At 37.0% G+C, this 15,712-nt stretch overlaps 1 protein-coding gene across 4 annotated transcripts in view; it reads right to left on the reverse strand.

Annotated features, from left to right (window-relative positions):
- Nucleotides 1-15,712, reverse strand: part of PRKD3 (protein kinase D3) — a 54,983-nt gene that overhangs the window by 38,979 nt on the left and 292 nt on the right. The window contains exons 2-3 of one of the 4 annotated variants that reach the window (XM_026082392.1): nucleotides 12,650-12,794; nucleotides 11,769-12,102 (exon numbers count right to left, since the gene is read on the reverse strand). In XM_026082392.1, the coding sequence (XP_025938177.1) occupies nucleotides 11,769-12,059 (291 nt within the window). In that variant the 5' untranslated portion in view covers nucleotides 12,060-12,102; nucleotides 12,650-12,794. Of the gene's footprint in view, nucleotides 1-11,768; nucleotides 12,795-14,484; nucleotides 14,565-15,048; nucleotides 15,318-15,712 lie in introns of those variants that run through there. The other 3 variants (XM_026082373.1, XM_026082382.1, XM_026082401.1) reach the window with 3 other exon arrangements.

Raw genomic sequence — 15,712 nt, forward strand, 5'->3', positions numbered from 1 at the left:
ATTTTCCTTAACTAAGGTAGCCAAAGAGTTGTTTCTACCAAGCTTAAGACTTATAATGAAGGTACCCGTCACGCCCATTGCTCTCACACTCCTCACTCAGAGAGGAAATAATTTCCTCCTTCTGGTAGCAATTTCATCAAAAATATTAAGTTGGCCTTCTCTGTTTTGTTGTGCACACCCTGCATGCTTACATCATTACACATAATACTGAAGAATCCCCGTGTTTCACAAAGCATACTATCTACTTGGATAGTCCGAAGAGAAGCAAAATTTGTGCTGTTTAACACAAGCAAGGGAAAAGATGGACCTGACAAAAGGATGTGGACATCAGGAGATAGTTAACCTGCAAAAGGTTCTCCAGTACCAAGAGCTGATTCACTAGGCAAATGCCAAACCAGCAGACTGCTTTCTCTGTCTCCTGACCCATGCCCTTAGGTTTCCAACATAAATTTGGTATTCTTTGTACTCTGTACAGTAGCCATGACAGTACAGATATGACAGTAGCACTATTTCCTTAAAACAATTTTTTAAAGCTTTAGACAATAAAATGCTATTGTTTAGAATATCTTCTGTCATCTGTAAATACCTAAATGAATTCCTCTCTTATCATACCATCTTAGTATATTCATCCACAGATTCATCTTGGTAAATGACAAACATCCATGAATATTCTGAAAATTACATTTTTCCTTCTTCCAAAGAGTGTTTGTATTAGAAAAGCAAATAAGAAGTTTGGGAATGGGCTGCGCTGCCCAAATCTGTGTCTCAGTATCTCTGCAAGTATGCACAGGACTTTATACTTGGAACATGCACAGATACAGTGTACTAGTAATTCTTCTACAGGAAATGACATTTCTTGATACCTCAAACAGTGCATTAGTCTGATTTAAGCTCTAACTCAAAATACCAGCAGAATTTAACCAGTGACATTTTCAACTAGGTTCCTAAATCCCTCGTTGTTGTGCATTTTTAGGGTTAGTTTGATTTTGGGGGGGGTGGGGAGCAGGGGGGGAGTTTGCCTAACAAGGCAGTTTCTTGCAAGGTAATCTCATCTAAACTTTCCTCAGCTTCAGAATGTAAGCATATTTTGGCTTTTAATATTATTTGGTGCATCTCCAGCTCAGTGCATCAGCTTACAAGGGGAAAAAGGGCATGGGGGGGTGGGGAGAGGAGTTAGAGTAGATGAACCTTGTGATGAATTAGGAACATTGCATTCAAAAGAACACATAAATGCTTCAAATATGGTTTTATAAAAAACCTCTGATGATTTTAAAACATTCATCTCAAAATTCTCACTTCCCCAATGTGGTGATCTCAGGATACTTCCTTTCAGTCCTTCATCAATCACATTAATAACAAGTTCTTTTCTTCAAATGAAGCCACACAGATCCTGAATTTTTTTTTTTTTTTCCTTTGTAGATTTGGTCTTCCAATTAGTGTTATTCTCTTTACAAGCCAATAGCAGTAGAGAATCTGATAGCTTCTTGAAGAGATACATCTTCTGCTACTGTGCTCAGTAGAAAAATGCGATACATAGTCTTAGGAAGATTGTTATCTACTCAAAGAAATAACCATCTATGAAACAAAATGGAATGCAACAGTATGAGCACTTCATGTATGTATATATGAGAGTGTATTACCTATCTTTGGTTAACCTACACACTCACATTCTAAACATCCTCAAAACCACCTCTACCAAAACGGTGCAATCATATGACAAAATTAATTTTAAGAAAGTTTTTTTCTCTAAAAACATAATTGTCTCAATACCTAAGAAGTTCAAAACTCAGTCATGGGCTGTTACTCATTTGAAGCCTGGTATAATACAGGCCAGTAGGAACCAAATAGCAGATTTACACTCTTTATCCCAAAGTATAAAATGTTTATAATTAGTAAGCTTTGCATAGAGTGCCTTCTAAAGTTATTCTAATAGTGGCAGAGTTATCAGAAGGAAGATACTACAGTTCACCCTCATAGCGCTCAAAATGTAATTCCACTATCTCTGATACATCTAGATTTTTCCACCTTCCTCCCTCTCTCCCAATTAAGTATAATTTACTTTTGGCGAACTTTTGGCGAACACATTCTTTAGAAAACATGCATTTCCTGATGAAAAGTAAGAGTTTTTGTCTGTATTACAACTCCGGAATAACTGAGCTGTCTCACTAAACAACTCTTTTACATAAAAATAAACATCTTACATTTAGAATGCATCAAGCTTTGATTATACTTCATTCCAATTTATTTTACATTGTGTATATATGCATATGCATGGACACTGCAAAACCTCTGATACGAATTTTATTCCTCCAAGAAATTCCTCTGCTTATGGCTCAAAAATAGTGAACTTGTCACTTTCTCCAATTAGTTGGGGGTAGACAGTGCATTTACTAAAAACATTAATTACAGGAACTTCTAAGATGTTAAAATTGCATGTTGACCTAAAATATCACTCTCTCTATGCAAAAAGGGATTTCATAAAAATTGAATATGAAATTACGTCCAATTATGAATCAAAATGAAAAGCTCAAGAATTCCAGCACCAAGTAAGATCAAAACTGAAAAGCAAGAGTCAGGGCAGGGGGGGGGGGGGAATCAAACCCCCCAAAGTATGTGGAACAAGCCATTAAGAAGTATATTCACTTTGCTGACATCAAACAAACTCTCATGATAATGTTTCAGGAGATTCAGTGGCCAAAAGGACCCATTTCTCCGTTTGTTATGAGAAGGTAAAGGAGTTTCTCACTGCCCAGCTACTGCATGTGCTCTAATGGCTCTTTATACCAAATCATAATAAATTGTCCTCCAGCTTCATTAACAGAAAAATACAAATATGTAAATCTGGATCTTCAGGAAAAAGTCATAAAACCTCTGTGCCTCAAATAACAAGAAAACAAGTTATGTTTACATTTTTATAATATGTGCTGTGAAGTTAGTTTTATTTGTTCATACTATATATACTGTTTAGTGGAGCATCACACTTAAAATTGGTATCAGTAATAGAAAGCTATCACATTAATGCTACAATCAACTTTATGTTCATGACAACTTTTAATTATAGCATATCAATTACACCATGTTACTGAATAACTTAATTCCAACAAAAGAGAGAGAGAGAATCAACATGAATCTGGTATGTATCTGACTGCAGATAAACATCACACTTTTTATTAATGCTGACAGTGAATTTCAGCTGCCAAAAGGAACAACTGGTGGTTCAGAGAATTAGTATCAGCTATCACCCCTTTGTACTCATTTCACAGAACCACCTGCAAACATGGATTTTAAAGGATCCTCTAACAACATATTTCACAAGCATAAGTCTCCTTCTTTTGATACAGATATGCCTTTTTCTTTTTTTTCCAGCCTTTGAGACCATAAACCTATCTCGTGGTTGTCAGAACATCCCTATTCATAATCTTCTACCTCACTATAGATCACATAATCACATATCAAGATACATTTATTTTAAATGCTATAACCATATGTATTCAGTATTTGACATCATTTATCCATTCTCATGTGTAAATCTCGTATTTCTTAAAATGTTTTAAATATACCAATTCATTTTAGTTACTAAAAAGTATTAGCTGATACAATAACCAAACATTACAGGTAAATACACAAATCCTTTTTGTAATAGCAAGTATAATTAAACATATCAGATTTTAATGTTACATTCCTTAGAAAGCAACTTCAACATTAATTCCAAAGTTTGTAACTATAATCCTACTGCCTGTAATCAAGATCTTGCTTTTCAAATAAATTGCACACTTAACAGGCTAAATTAGTTTCAGTGGAAAAGTAGTATTAATGGAAAAAGAAGCAAAGTCATTCATTGCAGATTGTTAGAACTGTTGGCATCACAACCTCATGCAGTTCTCCATTAACAAAACCGACCTTCTAAGCCGTAACTATAGTATCATAAGCTCCCACGGTATAGATGTTGTACTGCTTTCCTCTCTCAAAAACACAAGTACACACACACACACACAGATTAAATGACTGTAAACCCAAAAGCTTATAACTGCAATATTTAACCTCATATAATACCTCTATATACAAGCTTCAGCTTGATCAGTAGCATCTAGACTAAGATGCAGAGTTGCAAGCTCAAGCCTAACATGACTAAAAGTAATCTATGTTTTTTATCATGGGAAGTCCATCACAAAACACAGTCACTGTATGCCTAATCTCCATTTCTGAAACCATCATTCCAAAAACTAAAACAAAGCCTTGGAATATAATCTGTTCGTCCATGCTGAACAGCTTGCATTGCTACAAGGTTTCCTAATAAATCCACAACAGAGACACATGTAGCTGGGGTACCTCATCACAGCTCTGTTAAATATCAAGTCTTTAGAGTTTGATGAATGAATCCTGCCCTTCCTTTACATTGCCCTCCCTCCACACACCTGATTCCCTTGTTATAAATGAACACAGACCCTAACCCAAAGATACCTTTCTGATCAGTCCTTTCCACACACTTCAGCTCAGATTACGTGCCTCTGCCCCCACTTCATTCCTGGGCACCCAAGCAAGGAAAGCTCTGGCTGGCTGACCTCTGCATGGCTGGCCCTGATGAGCTGCAGGTGGCTCATCAGAGCCTGCATCTCAGGCACTTGGCTGGGTTTCAATGGGGAGAGCTGTGCAAGCAGCTTTATTCCCCACAGCCATAGAGCACCCTGCTCTCTCCTCTGCTCCCCAGTACATTTGGGAATTCAGCATTTCTTGCTAGCACCTCAGCCAGAAGGCTACATGTGGACTGCTGGCCAAAAATAACCTCATCTAGGAACAAGGTTTTTTATTTCAAGTGGTATCTTTTAGCAGAAATTTTATGCAAAGCTTAAACTATGTTCAAGTTGTACACCACCAGATTCTTGCGCTCTGTACTGCAGTAAAGTACAGCTTTTATAGCTTTCCTTATTCTCAATTACATGACACTGCTAAGGAGGAATACCATCCACTTCTTTTGAAGTGTTAAGAGCTCATAATGCAAACTTGAAAACAAAACTCACAGCAGAATTTTTTAAAGCCTATTTTATCTCACAGGATTATATCACTATTACTTTCCTGCATAAAAGCCCAAACAATCTGCACAGTGACTCAAACATATAAATTGTTAATCCCAGTGTTACTAAGTTTCCTAAAAGCAAAATGGAGACTGCTCCCAGTGTAGCAGTTCCAAAAGAGCATCTAACTACAGGAAATCACTTGTGGGAAGTCTGCTTATGCAACAAATTGTGCCAAGTTCATCTCTGGTGTAAGTACATCAATATCATTAACTTACACAAAGAATGTATGGGAGATCCTTTGTACTTACAGAGTTCTAGCACCAGTAATACTACTACTACATTACTAGATTTAAACTGAGAAAAAGTCAATGTGTCTACAATTAGACATACTGTAATACTTACAGTATAACTGTTTTAGTTGCATTACACCTTTCTTTTTCCCCAGAAGAACCTCAAAATACAGCAGGCCAGTATTGCTGGAGCAAAACAGGCAACTGGGGTTTCTTTCTATCTTGGCAGTAACTGAAAAATCACTCTAGTTCAAGTTCCAGGACTTACTTTACAAAGTTCTGGACYGGTCGCCAAAAATTCACGCTAGGGAAAAGCGTAGGCGGATATTGTTTCAAGGTCCAATATCTCATGACCCATCATAACTCAAAACAAATGCTTCATACCACTGAAAGTTAATCCCACTGTCTAATAGTACGAAACACCCATTACCTTGGAAAGTCTCTTCACTCACTGAAATCACTCCAATTTATTATCCTGCATCCCTACCCAGCTATCCACTCCCACTCTTTAAAACCATGTCCCAAATCACTTTATCACATGGAGAACTAGGCTTCAAACATCATCTTGTATGAGATCTTTCCCTCACCAGATGCCTCAGCACAGACATACTTAGACTACTGCTTGGCTAGGCTTTCCAGCATACAAACCTATTACCATGCTTGTAAATGCTCATCTGCCCCACATATATCAGCTCTGCATCCACAATACTCTCCAATGTCCATCTTCCCAAAGGCTTGTTTGCTTCTCATGCCCCAGCTATTACTCTGCTGCCCTATTTACCTCATACAAGAAAAAGCAGGTGATAAGTCAAGAAGGCAGACCAACGGGGGGAAAAAAAAATGCAAGTATAGCTGATGGATACAAAATGTGATTTGGATTAATTTTAGTGCCATTCAAAAATAAGCATTATGAACTACTACAAACACAAGCAGAAGAAGAAAAGAGATAGTTACAGTACTGCTACCCATATAAGACACCATATTAAGTTATTACTACCAGAGATTTGTAACATGGATCAATCATGATATGGTTCTTCTTTTACTTCTCACTATTTTGACAGTAAAACATCTGTTCATAGTTAAGAAATCATACTAAGCTTCAAGTCAACTCCTCTGCCACAAACAGGACAGAGAACTCCCTGCTGCCATGACAGTGTCCAAAACTTCAGAAGACAACTTATATTCATTCCTCATTTGGGTTTTTTTTTTTTTTTTTTTGACAACATGATCATTTAAATTATTTTAAAACACTTTTTTTCCTCTTCAGCAGCCATCACAGAATAATCAGCTACTCAAGTTACTGTAATTCAGTCCCTTTAAAACTGGAGTTCTTATGTATATGAAATAACATGAATATACAGTTAACTGTCATTTAGTTAGAAAATTCTACAAATGGCTGTGTATTTCTCAGGTCATGCTCTTTCTTCCCCTAATTATCAAAGCAAAATGTGTGGACATATCTCCTCAAATTTCACCCCCAAAAGTCTACTTTATCTTCAAAGAAAACTGGCTAACTTTCCAACATTCCAAGGACTTCAGTAATAGTCCAGCTATCAAAAATGAAATCCCACCTGGTCTCATTAACATGATACCCAAGGCTATCAAAACAAGTGCATATGTACTGATGGGATCACATTCAATTCAGATCATTCCAATTATTGACCAGGGAATATAGTGYACCAGGACTATAAAGTTTATAAAAGCAATAAAAGTATAAAACTACAGAAACTGTAGAAACTCACAAGCATGCGTGGTACATAAAATTTAATTCCTCTTGAAGACAACTAGATTTCCAGTGATTGCGTTCTCAACAAATACATGAGTATACGTTAAGTATTTGTTAAAGGGTTATTAACAGATTAAGGCCTGAAGGCAAGTAGAAACACCATAACGTTTCAGGAAACTATGGGGGAAATTAATTAATAAGAAAACATAAAGGATTGCTGGGAGAGGAGATTTAAGGTAAACAAATAAGAACAGGAAGACTCTGCATATAAAAAGAAAGATGATCAAAAAAACCCAGCATGGAAAGAATAGCCAAATATAAGTAAGATGAAAGAACTGAGAAGCAGAGAGAGACAGTAATTTAAATAGATGTGAGGATGTATATAATATCAGATTCGCTGTTGAGAGACAGACAATTACTAGTGCAATTAAAAGAGCAGTGATCACATTGGAACGGAGAAAAAGAAAGATGACAAAAATGTCTCTGCTTTTGCTAGCAGTAACACCAAACACACAAAAGTTACAGGAATAAAGATGAAAAATAACAGGTCCTAGGTAAGAGTTTCAACCCTACATATAAGCAAGCAAGCAAATTTTGAGAATACAACAAAGAAAAAAGTGAAAAAACAACATCCAATATATGACAGAGTAAGTTCAGAGATATCAGAATTATAAACCTTTTTGGTGGAAAGGGTTTGTGAACAGACCTGAATCAGGTAGTCAAAGGAAGAAAATAAATTATTTTTTGGAAGTAAGCTAAGGAGGGTGAGATCCAAAACAAAACACAAAAGATACAAGGCTAGATCAAATTAGATAAGAAAATAATAAACAGACAAGAAACAAGTGTAGCAGACATGACTGAAACACTAGGAATAAATGAGGGCAGAGAAAGAAGAGGATGACATTTTTTCTTTCCTTTTATTTTTTAAAGATTTGTTTAAGACTTATGAGAGAAGAGTATTAGGAAAGACAGAGGAAAAATCTGAGAGGTGTATTAAATCAGTATGACTTAAGAAATGCCTCTTTGATTTTGCTAAGCTGTGACCATTAGGGTGGTTTCAGCAAAATGGAGAAAGAAAAAACAGTATGGGAAATTAATAAACAGACTGTATAGGTAAGCAATATATCAGCACTTAAGTCAGATAGAAGGCAACAGTTAGAAAGGATAATAAAAATTTCACATGAACATCCGAAGATAGACAAATGGCCTGCTTCAGAGCAAAATTTAACAAAGCCATTTAAAGAAAAGCACGTAAAGAAGGACGAAGCTGAATGACTGAAAATGAGAAGTGGTGAAGGACAGATTTGCAGACAAAAAGCAGATAATGGACATTTCAGCATCATGAAAATAAAGATGCAGGAAGGGTTTAAGTAAAAGGTCACCATGAAAAATCTCCCAGATGCTAATGCTATACAAGTAATAGCTCAAAACCATTAATAATTCTTTTTTTTTATTTACAGCTATTACTTTAACTAAAATAAAAATATATATATCTAGACTAAATCAAGCATTTATAACATGCTGTCCTCCATTACTCTCAGTTTACAGACACTGGAACTACTATATTTAAGTTTATAGTTTTAAACTATTAAGCCCCACATTCTACGTCATTCCTGACATAAGAAAACATGAAGCAGAGAGTTTTTAAACATAAAATAGGATTAAGAATTTACCTCTGTAATAGCTGATCATTGTGCAAGGACACACACTGCCCACCTGCCACTTATGCTACAGACACATTTGTCTGTTTCCAAACACATTCCCTCTCTCTGTTCTAGAAATCTTATCTGCTCATGCTTTAGTTCCTCTTCAGAGGGTGAGAATTTTATGTCTAGTACTTTAATACACAGCAGTCTAGATAAGGAATAAAAAGAGAAGATATATTTGAGACTAGAATTAAGCATTCCTATCAAGTTTAATTTCTGAGAACTTTCACTAAGCATTTCAATACAGAATATCCCTAATACACCACTCCCTGAATTTAACCTTAAACTTAAAAAAAAAAAAAAAAATTCATTCCTCTCCTGATGTTTAAGGCAGCTTTGAATAGAGCTGAGAGACATGTCAAATATTTGTATTACTCATCTCCCTCTTCTTGCAAAGGCATGTCTACTGCCTCTTAGTTTCAGTTCTGCTGATGCTACTTTTACATACCCTTCTGCAAAAACTTGACCAAGCTGTGCTAAGAGCAGCATCTGAAACAGGAAGCACAGCTGACCATCAACAATACAGCAAGACTGACAATACATAAAGTGCTATGAAAATGCATTAGGCAAAGACATTGTTTCTTAACTGAAATGCCCTCCAATACAGACTTTTGGGGGACTTCTTCCCCCAGTAAACTAATTTTCCCTGCAAAAAAAAGGGAAAATAAGGGAAAGGCATATAACTCATTCTTCTAAAGCTTCTGAGGATGCTATAGTTATTAAAAAAATAAGGTTAAAATCCAGCCTTCTCAGAGATCTACTGGAAATCATAATCAACATTTTTTGATACCATAATTGTAGCCTTAAGTAGTTAGGCAGGCAATTCAAGCTCCCAAGAAACTAAGGACGGACAGATCTCTTTCAAAGTTTTTTTTGGTCCAGCTGTGTAGAGAAATACAATGAGACTGAATTATGAATTAAAAGCATTATTAAGAAAGAAAACTGTCATTTAATTTTAGTAGAGTTAAGATACCATTAAAATAAGAACAAAAAGTTATTCATAACTCCATGTAAAATAAGACACTTCTCCTTTTTCATTAAGGAAAAAGTAGTGCAAAATTAAATACATACTATTAACTGCACGATTATCACAAGAAAAAAAAATAGGTATTATCCTGAAGTTGGGAGCTGTGAACTGGTCAAGAAAAGACAGCTTGAGCCAGCTGTGAAATGCCAGAGGAAGGGGAAGCTGCAACACTGCTGAATTTCAGAGGCATACCCAATACCTTCAAAGCTTTCAACCGGAAAAACAAGCAGCCATATGCATAACAACACAGCAAAACACAGTTTACAAGTGTTACATAAATAAATACATAAAGATTATATTAATACAAGAATATTTCATATGCTTGCAACAGTCACCTGAGCTAAGAACAAAATCCAGACAGGACATACTGCCAGACAGAAGGTAGAGGGAGGACATTGCCACTTTTGCACTGGCTGCAAAACTACTTACGAAAGATCAGTCCACCACATAAGGTTTTTCCGCCACACACATTTCCTGATCAGTTTGCTGCCTGCAAACATGCTCTCACTGAGCAGTCATCTACCAGTAGCATCAGCTGCAGGAGAGCATAAGCTGAACCAAAGCCAGATGGAAAGAGGAAAACAGGGATCCTGAATCCTAATCATTTTTACAGTAGATTAGACTAAGCATATAACAAGTTTCTGAACTTGAGCTAAACTTTAGCTGAGCCTGCCAAGAACAGAGAGAAAAAACAAAAACAAACGTGATTATATTTGTTTCATCTTTCTTCAAGACAGAAGGCAGGAAATAAGCAGATGCAAAGAGCATCTTTGCGAAGAGCAAAGAGAAAGAAAAAGCAGCCCCTAAAAGACTGCAAAAAAGTGCATCTAAAATGTGTGGTACAAAAAAAAACAAAAAAAAAGTTGACCACATAACTTGTCTCTTAAGAAAGGAACTAACATACTGAACCACATTTTGGTAGCCGAAAAAATCATTATGAAATCAGTTTGCCTGCTGATTAATTTGTAAAAATATGAAAGAAAGATGCAAGATATGAGAAGGGGGGAAAAATACACAAAAGCATATGCTGATAAAAATTCATATGTTTGCCTTCATTTTCTCTCAAGTCATTAAGTGAAAGAGAATCATCTTATAAAACTAATCAATCATAAATACCATTCCAAAAATGAAAGATAAGGAGAAAGAAATTTAATTCCCTACAAAGTAATGTACCTTCAACTCCCCCATCCAGGGAAAGGAGCAATATTTCTTCTTAATTACTTATGTGAACCAATGTTAACTAATTTCCAGTTTGGTCAGTAGCATCTAACCTATAAAGCATGCATATAAAGACAGCAAGATGCATGTTACTTCCTTTTCACATAGTCAGAACTTTGCAACAGCTTAACCAAGACACATTTGAAGAGTATGCCAGCATTTTTTTCCCTTGGTCAACTGTCTCTGAATAGATATTATAGATATTATGCTGATAACAGTCCTCTCATGAAAGAGCACCTCATGTATTTCTTACATGGAAAAACAATATTAAGAAAATATAAGCCATTTGGTGGTTTTTTTTCCAATTGGTAGCTAGAAAAATAAAAGGAAAAGAAAAGCCAGTATCATGCAAGTCTTTAGACTTGTAGAGCATTTCTGCAGCCACAATTGGTATTCTGATTACAGCTGGCTACACTGTACCAAGAATATTCCTTTACAGCAGTAGTGAGCATAAGCAGTAAAACACAGATATTGGTGACAATCACAGAAAGGGAAAAAAAAACATACATTCCATACTGTGAAAACTAATTCTTGCAGGAAGTTTATTACTACATCTTCTTTTATTAGATTTCACAAGACAGATTCTAACAGGAGGTTTCACTCCTTTTAAATTAAAAGCTCCCATCTTGGGAGTCCACAAAATTTCTCCGTAAGCTTTGGAAACTTCTAATAGGCTTTGTCTTTGTATAAAACTTTTTGGCATATTCCAGTTACATATTGTTATTGCTATCATAGTTTATTACAAAACAACTACGATCAGCAGAATGTGGTACTGTTATACCATACCTTCTGGTAAACTATAGAGCACACAAGGTCTTTAACAGCAGAGAGGGACAAGTCCTGAGCTTCAATGGTGACAGTCTCACGAGTGAGACCGATTTGAAGAAGGAATGAGACCCCATGCATAGAGCCCCTGGAGTTGGTGAGGCTCTGTGTACTGAAACTGCCATTGGAGAGTCGACTGGAGAGCCCCGACTGGGGACTCGAAGACAAAGATGGGGTTTGTGGTGCAGCAGCATGACATGTAGGTGGGGAAAACTTCTGCAAGGATGGAGGAGAAGAGTCGTTTGCTGACATCTGACTTGTTTTAAAATGCTGAGATCTTCCTAGTAGTCAAATTCTAACAAAAATATTTTGTCAGTTCTTGATTTGAAATAGGAGGAAAAAAAAAATAATAATAATCTAACTTTCCCTTTCTTAGTTCAGTTAAAGGCCCCTGACCAGTAAAACATGTTAATTTTCCCTTTCATTCTGTGCAAGCCAAAGAGTAAATAATTTCAGCTGGAAGTTACTTTAAATTAAAGGTTCTCTTTCTACAGTTACAATCAGCTGATCAAAAGCAGATTGCCTTTAGCACCAGATCCAGACAGTAGAGACTTACATAAAGGCCTCAGAAAAATACATCAGCTCTGCTTTTTCATACTGGTCCTTCATTTCTATCATTAAAAAAAAAAAATCTGATCTCATATAGAAACAAATGTTGATAACTCATTAGAAATATCCTCTTTCACTTAACTCCACAGACCATATCTTATAAGCAGGCTTATCTTCATGTAGATATCCTTCTAGAATTAACAAAACAAAACAAAAAAAGTCCAGGTATACGATGAATCTATTCTTCCTCCAGAAATTCTTCTCTGAATTCACAGGACATGGTTAACAGATACCTTCAATGATCTCCAACTTTTTATTTTTGTAAAATATTTTATCTCATGAAATGCAGGAACAGAATTTTTGAAGACACAATCACATTAAATGTAATCTCTAGGTTCATCCAGATAATCTCCAGCATTTTGAAATGTTGTACTCTGCCTGCAGGGGAAAAGATAAAACTATTATTTCACATGAAAAGTGTAAAGTTGCATAGCAATATCATAACCACTCTACTTTGAAGCAGCAGAATCATTAACTTCTTGCACTTAAATATATTGTATATTAGTAACTTTTTACACTCACTTTAATGGTTAATAACTTAACTGTTAATAATAATACTTAACTGTTCTCCCATTGTACAATATACAAGACAAATCAGGCCTAGCACTTCCCAATACATTACCACATCTTTTAATTAATGGTAATTTAGCAGAGCAAAGCACTTCAATTGTTAACAGAAAAAAAGGGTAGAGCATGCATCTGCTCTTTAGGTATATGCTGAGAAGGCAGGAGGTAGGAAAGGAAATGCATTAAACGAATTGAAGTCTTGACAACACCATAATGCCAAAACTCAAAAAAACGCTATATAACATGTACTCAGGAAAACATCTCGACTACAGCGTAAACTCTAACTGTAGGAAGATATTTATAGTCTACAACAGATCATTTGTTCCTTTGGGATGGGGGGGAAATCATTTAATGCTCCCATGCCTGCTCAAGAAGCAAGTCTGCCACAACCTTTTAAAATAAATCATTTCATGACTGAATTCTGGATTTCTTTGCACTTCATGACCATGGACTCAATAACACTTGTTATAAGATGCTGTGCTATCTAAAGCAATATTCCAAATATTTGGAAGCAAAAACAAACACTCATTCAAGCATATGCTGTCTATTCCAACTACTCTGAGTTTTTAATGGTGCTGAGCAGCTTTATCTGGACCCAAGTAAAACACTTGTATTAAGGAATAAAGTGAGTCAAACTTGCACTTTAAAACTTTAGCAATGCATTGATTTTTTGTTATTTGATCAACAGTTTAAATATACTGAATAATTTCTAACATTTACCCTTTAGAAATAAATTACGTCATCTAATGCTGACTACTCTCTATTCTCATTTACTTCCAAGGAGCTAAGTGAAAATAGGTTGATTAACGTTTTGGATAGCACCAAAACTATAAATCAGGCTTATGTGATTTTATTTTACATTCCCCATACARCTACTTCCACAGAAAAAAGCCTGTGAATGCAAAAGTGACTCAAAYACAATGAGACTATGCGTAACTAATCATTTTTGAAGGAACACAGATCAATACAGGATACCAAAATGAGCAAAATAAGCTCATGCATTTTTCCTTCCCTTATGTACAGAAAGTCTCAGAAAAGTATTACTAAGTCTAAATGAAATTAAAAAAAAAAAGTTTATCACGTGCAATATAAACTATTCTCACTAGGAATAAGGCTGATAATTAGTAAATCTATTTAATAGATCATAGCCTGATATTTACCAATACAATAACTCAAAAATCTACCTCCACTGTAATTTCAAAGGGCAAATATAGAAACAGAGTTACAAGAACAGCAATACTGGAAGGAAAACTAGCTCTTGGTTCTGCAATAAAAATTCTTAATAGGCGCTCCAGAAGAGAGAACAAACTGGAACCTACTTAGATTTTCAGCATAGCTATCCACAAATTATTCTTTGCTAGGACTCAAGAGCTGCTAGACATCCAGCAAAGACACCTGAAAAGACAGCTTCTACCTCAAAAAATACACTGACCACAATAGAGATGAGTGCTACAAACAAAAAGAAATAAGAACAAGAGTAGCAATAGTAACACTTGAGCACCTTTCTCAATAAAGCAGCTTTACAATTCCTTCAACTCTGTGTCGAGGTCAGTAATATTCATGTTTTCTACACATTGATATCTGTGAGAAGTGAGGGTAAAAAAAAAAAACAGAGACAGCAAATACCAAACTTTAGGGGGATTCTGAATGAAAAAAGAATAATGCTTAACTAACATATTGGAAAAAGAAAAAGCCATAAGATGTGATAGAATTAATAGGTCTTCTCAATAAAACTAAGCAAGTTAAATTTAGACAGTGAAAACACACTGAAAAAGCTCACCTACATCTGCTTAATTAAGATGTTAACTACATTCACCAGAAGTGTGATCCATTTGCATTTACAAAGCCTTTTCATACCAAATTTATTTGCATATAAGCCTTTAATGATGTTTACTTTTGTTACTTCTTAGGAAAGAGCGGATCTTTCTAAGAAAAGAAAAAGATAGAGACTGCTCACTTCTGAATCATTTTATGCTTTGTGACCATGAATACCAACATATAAGAGTAAGTGCATACTGAAATTTACAACCGATCCCCTGATTTTATATTAAAAATAAGACGATACCTCAGAAAAACTGCAAAGACAAACGACCTGTCAAGGGAATCACATCAACGCTCTTTCCCTGCCGCACAGTTCACAGTCTACTTTTCAGCCTGCTCTCGTCTTAGAAGTGCTGACCCTCCCCTTCCTTTTGGGGCTGCTCCCAAGCCAGGCAGCCTCTCCAACATCTGGCACTTGAATCGCCCTCGTTCCTCCCTGCTAGACACGATACGGACTTCGAGCCCCGCTCCAAGCAACTCCTTTCCCTTTTCTGATCCACAAAGCTGGTCGCTTTCCCGGTTTTTATCGGGAGGGACTGAGGCCCCCGCCAGGCAGCGGACGGGCTGCCGCCGCCGCTCCTCTCACCGCGGCGGGGCCGGGGGTCGGACCCGGGGCCGCCCGCAGGTGCCGGGGCCGGTGCTGCGGGCGGCCGGGCAGCCGCCACAGCGAGCCGAGCCGGACCGGACCGGGCCGGGCCGGGGCGGCGGAGGGAGCCGCCGGCGCCGCGAGTCCCGCAACCCCGTCCGGGCTGGGGCTGGCAGCTGCCCGTCCCGTCCTGGTTTAAATCCCCGCTGGGCGGCCCGCCCTGCCGGCACGGCTGCCCGCGGAGATGATGTGGCCTCGGCCCGTCACCCGCACCCCGGGGCGCCCCCGCGCCGGGGCGGAGCGGCGGCGGCGCTGCCTCCGC

This window comes from Apteryx rowi, unplaced genomic scaffold (genome assembly GCF_003343035.1).
Source record: "Apteryx rowi isolate R43461 unplaced genomic scaffold, aptRow1 scaffold_117, whole genome shotgun sequence".
NCBI lineage: Eukaryota > Metazoa > Chordata > Aves > Apterygiformes > Apterygidae > Apteryx > Apteryx rowi.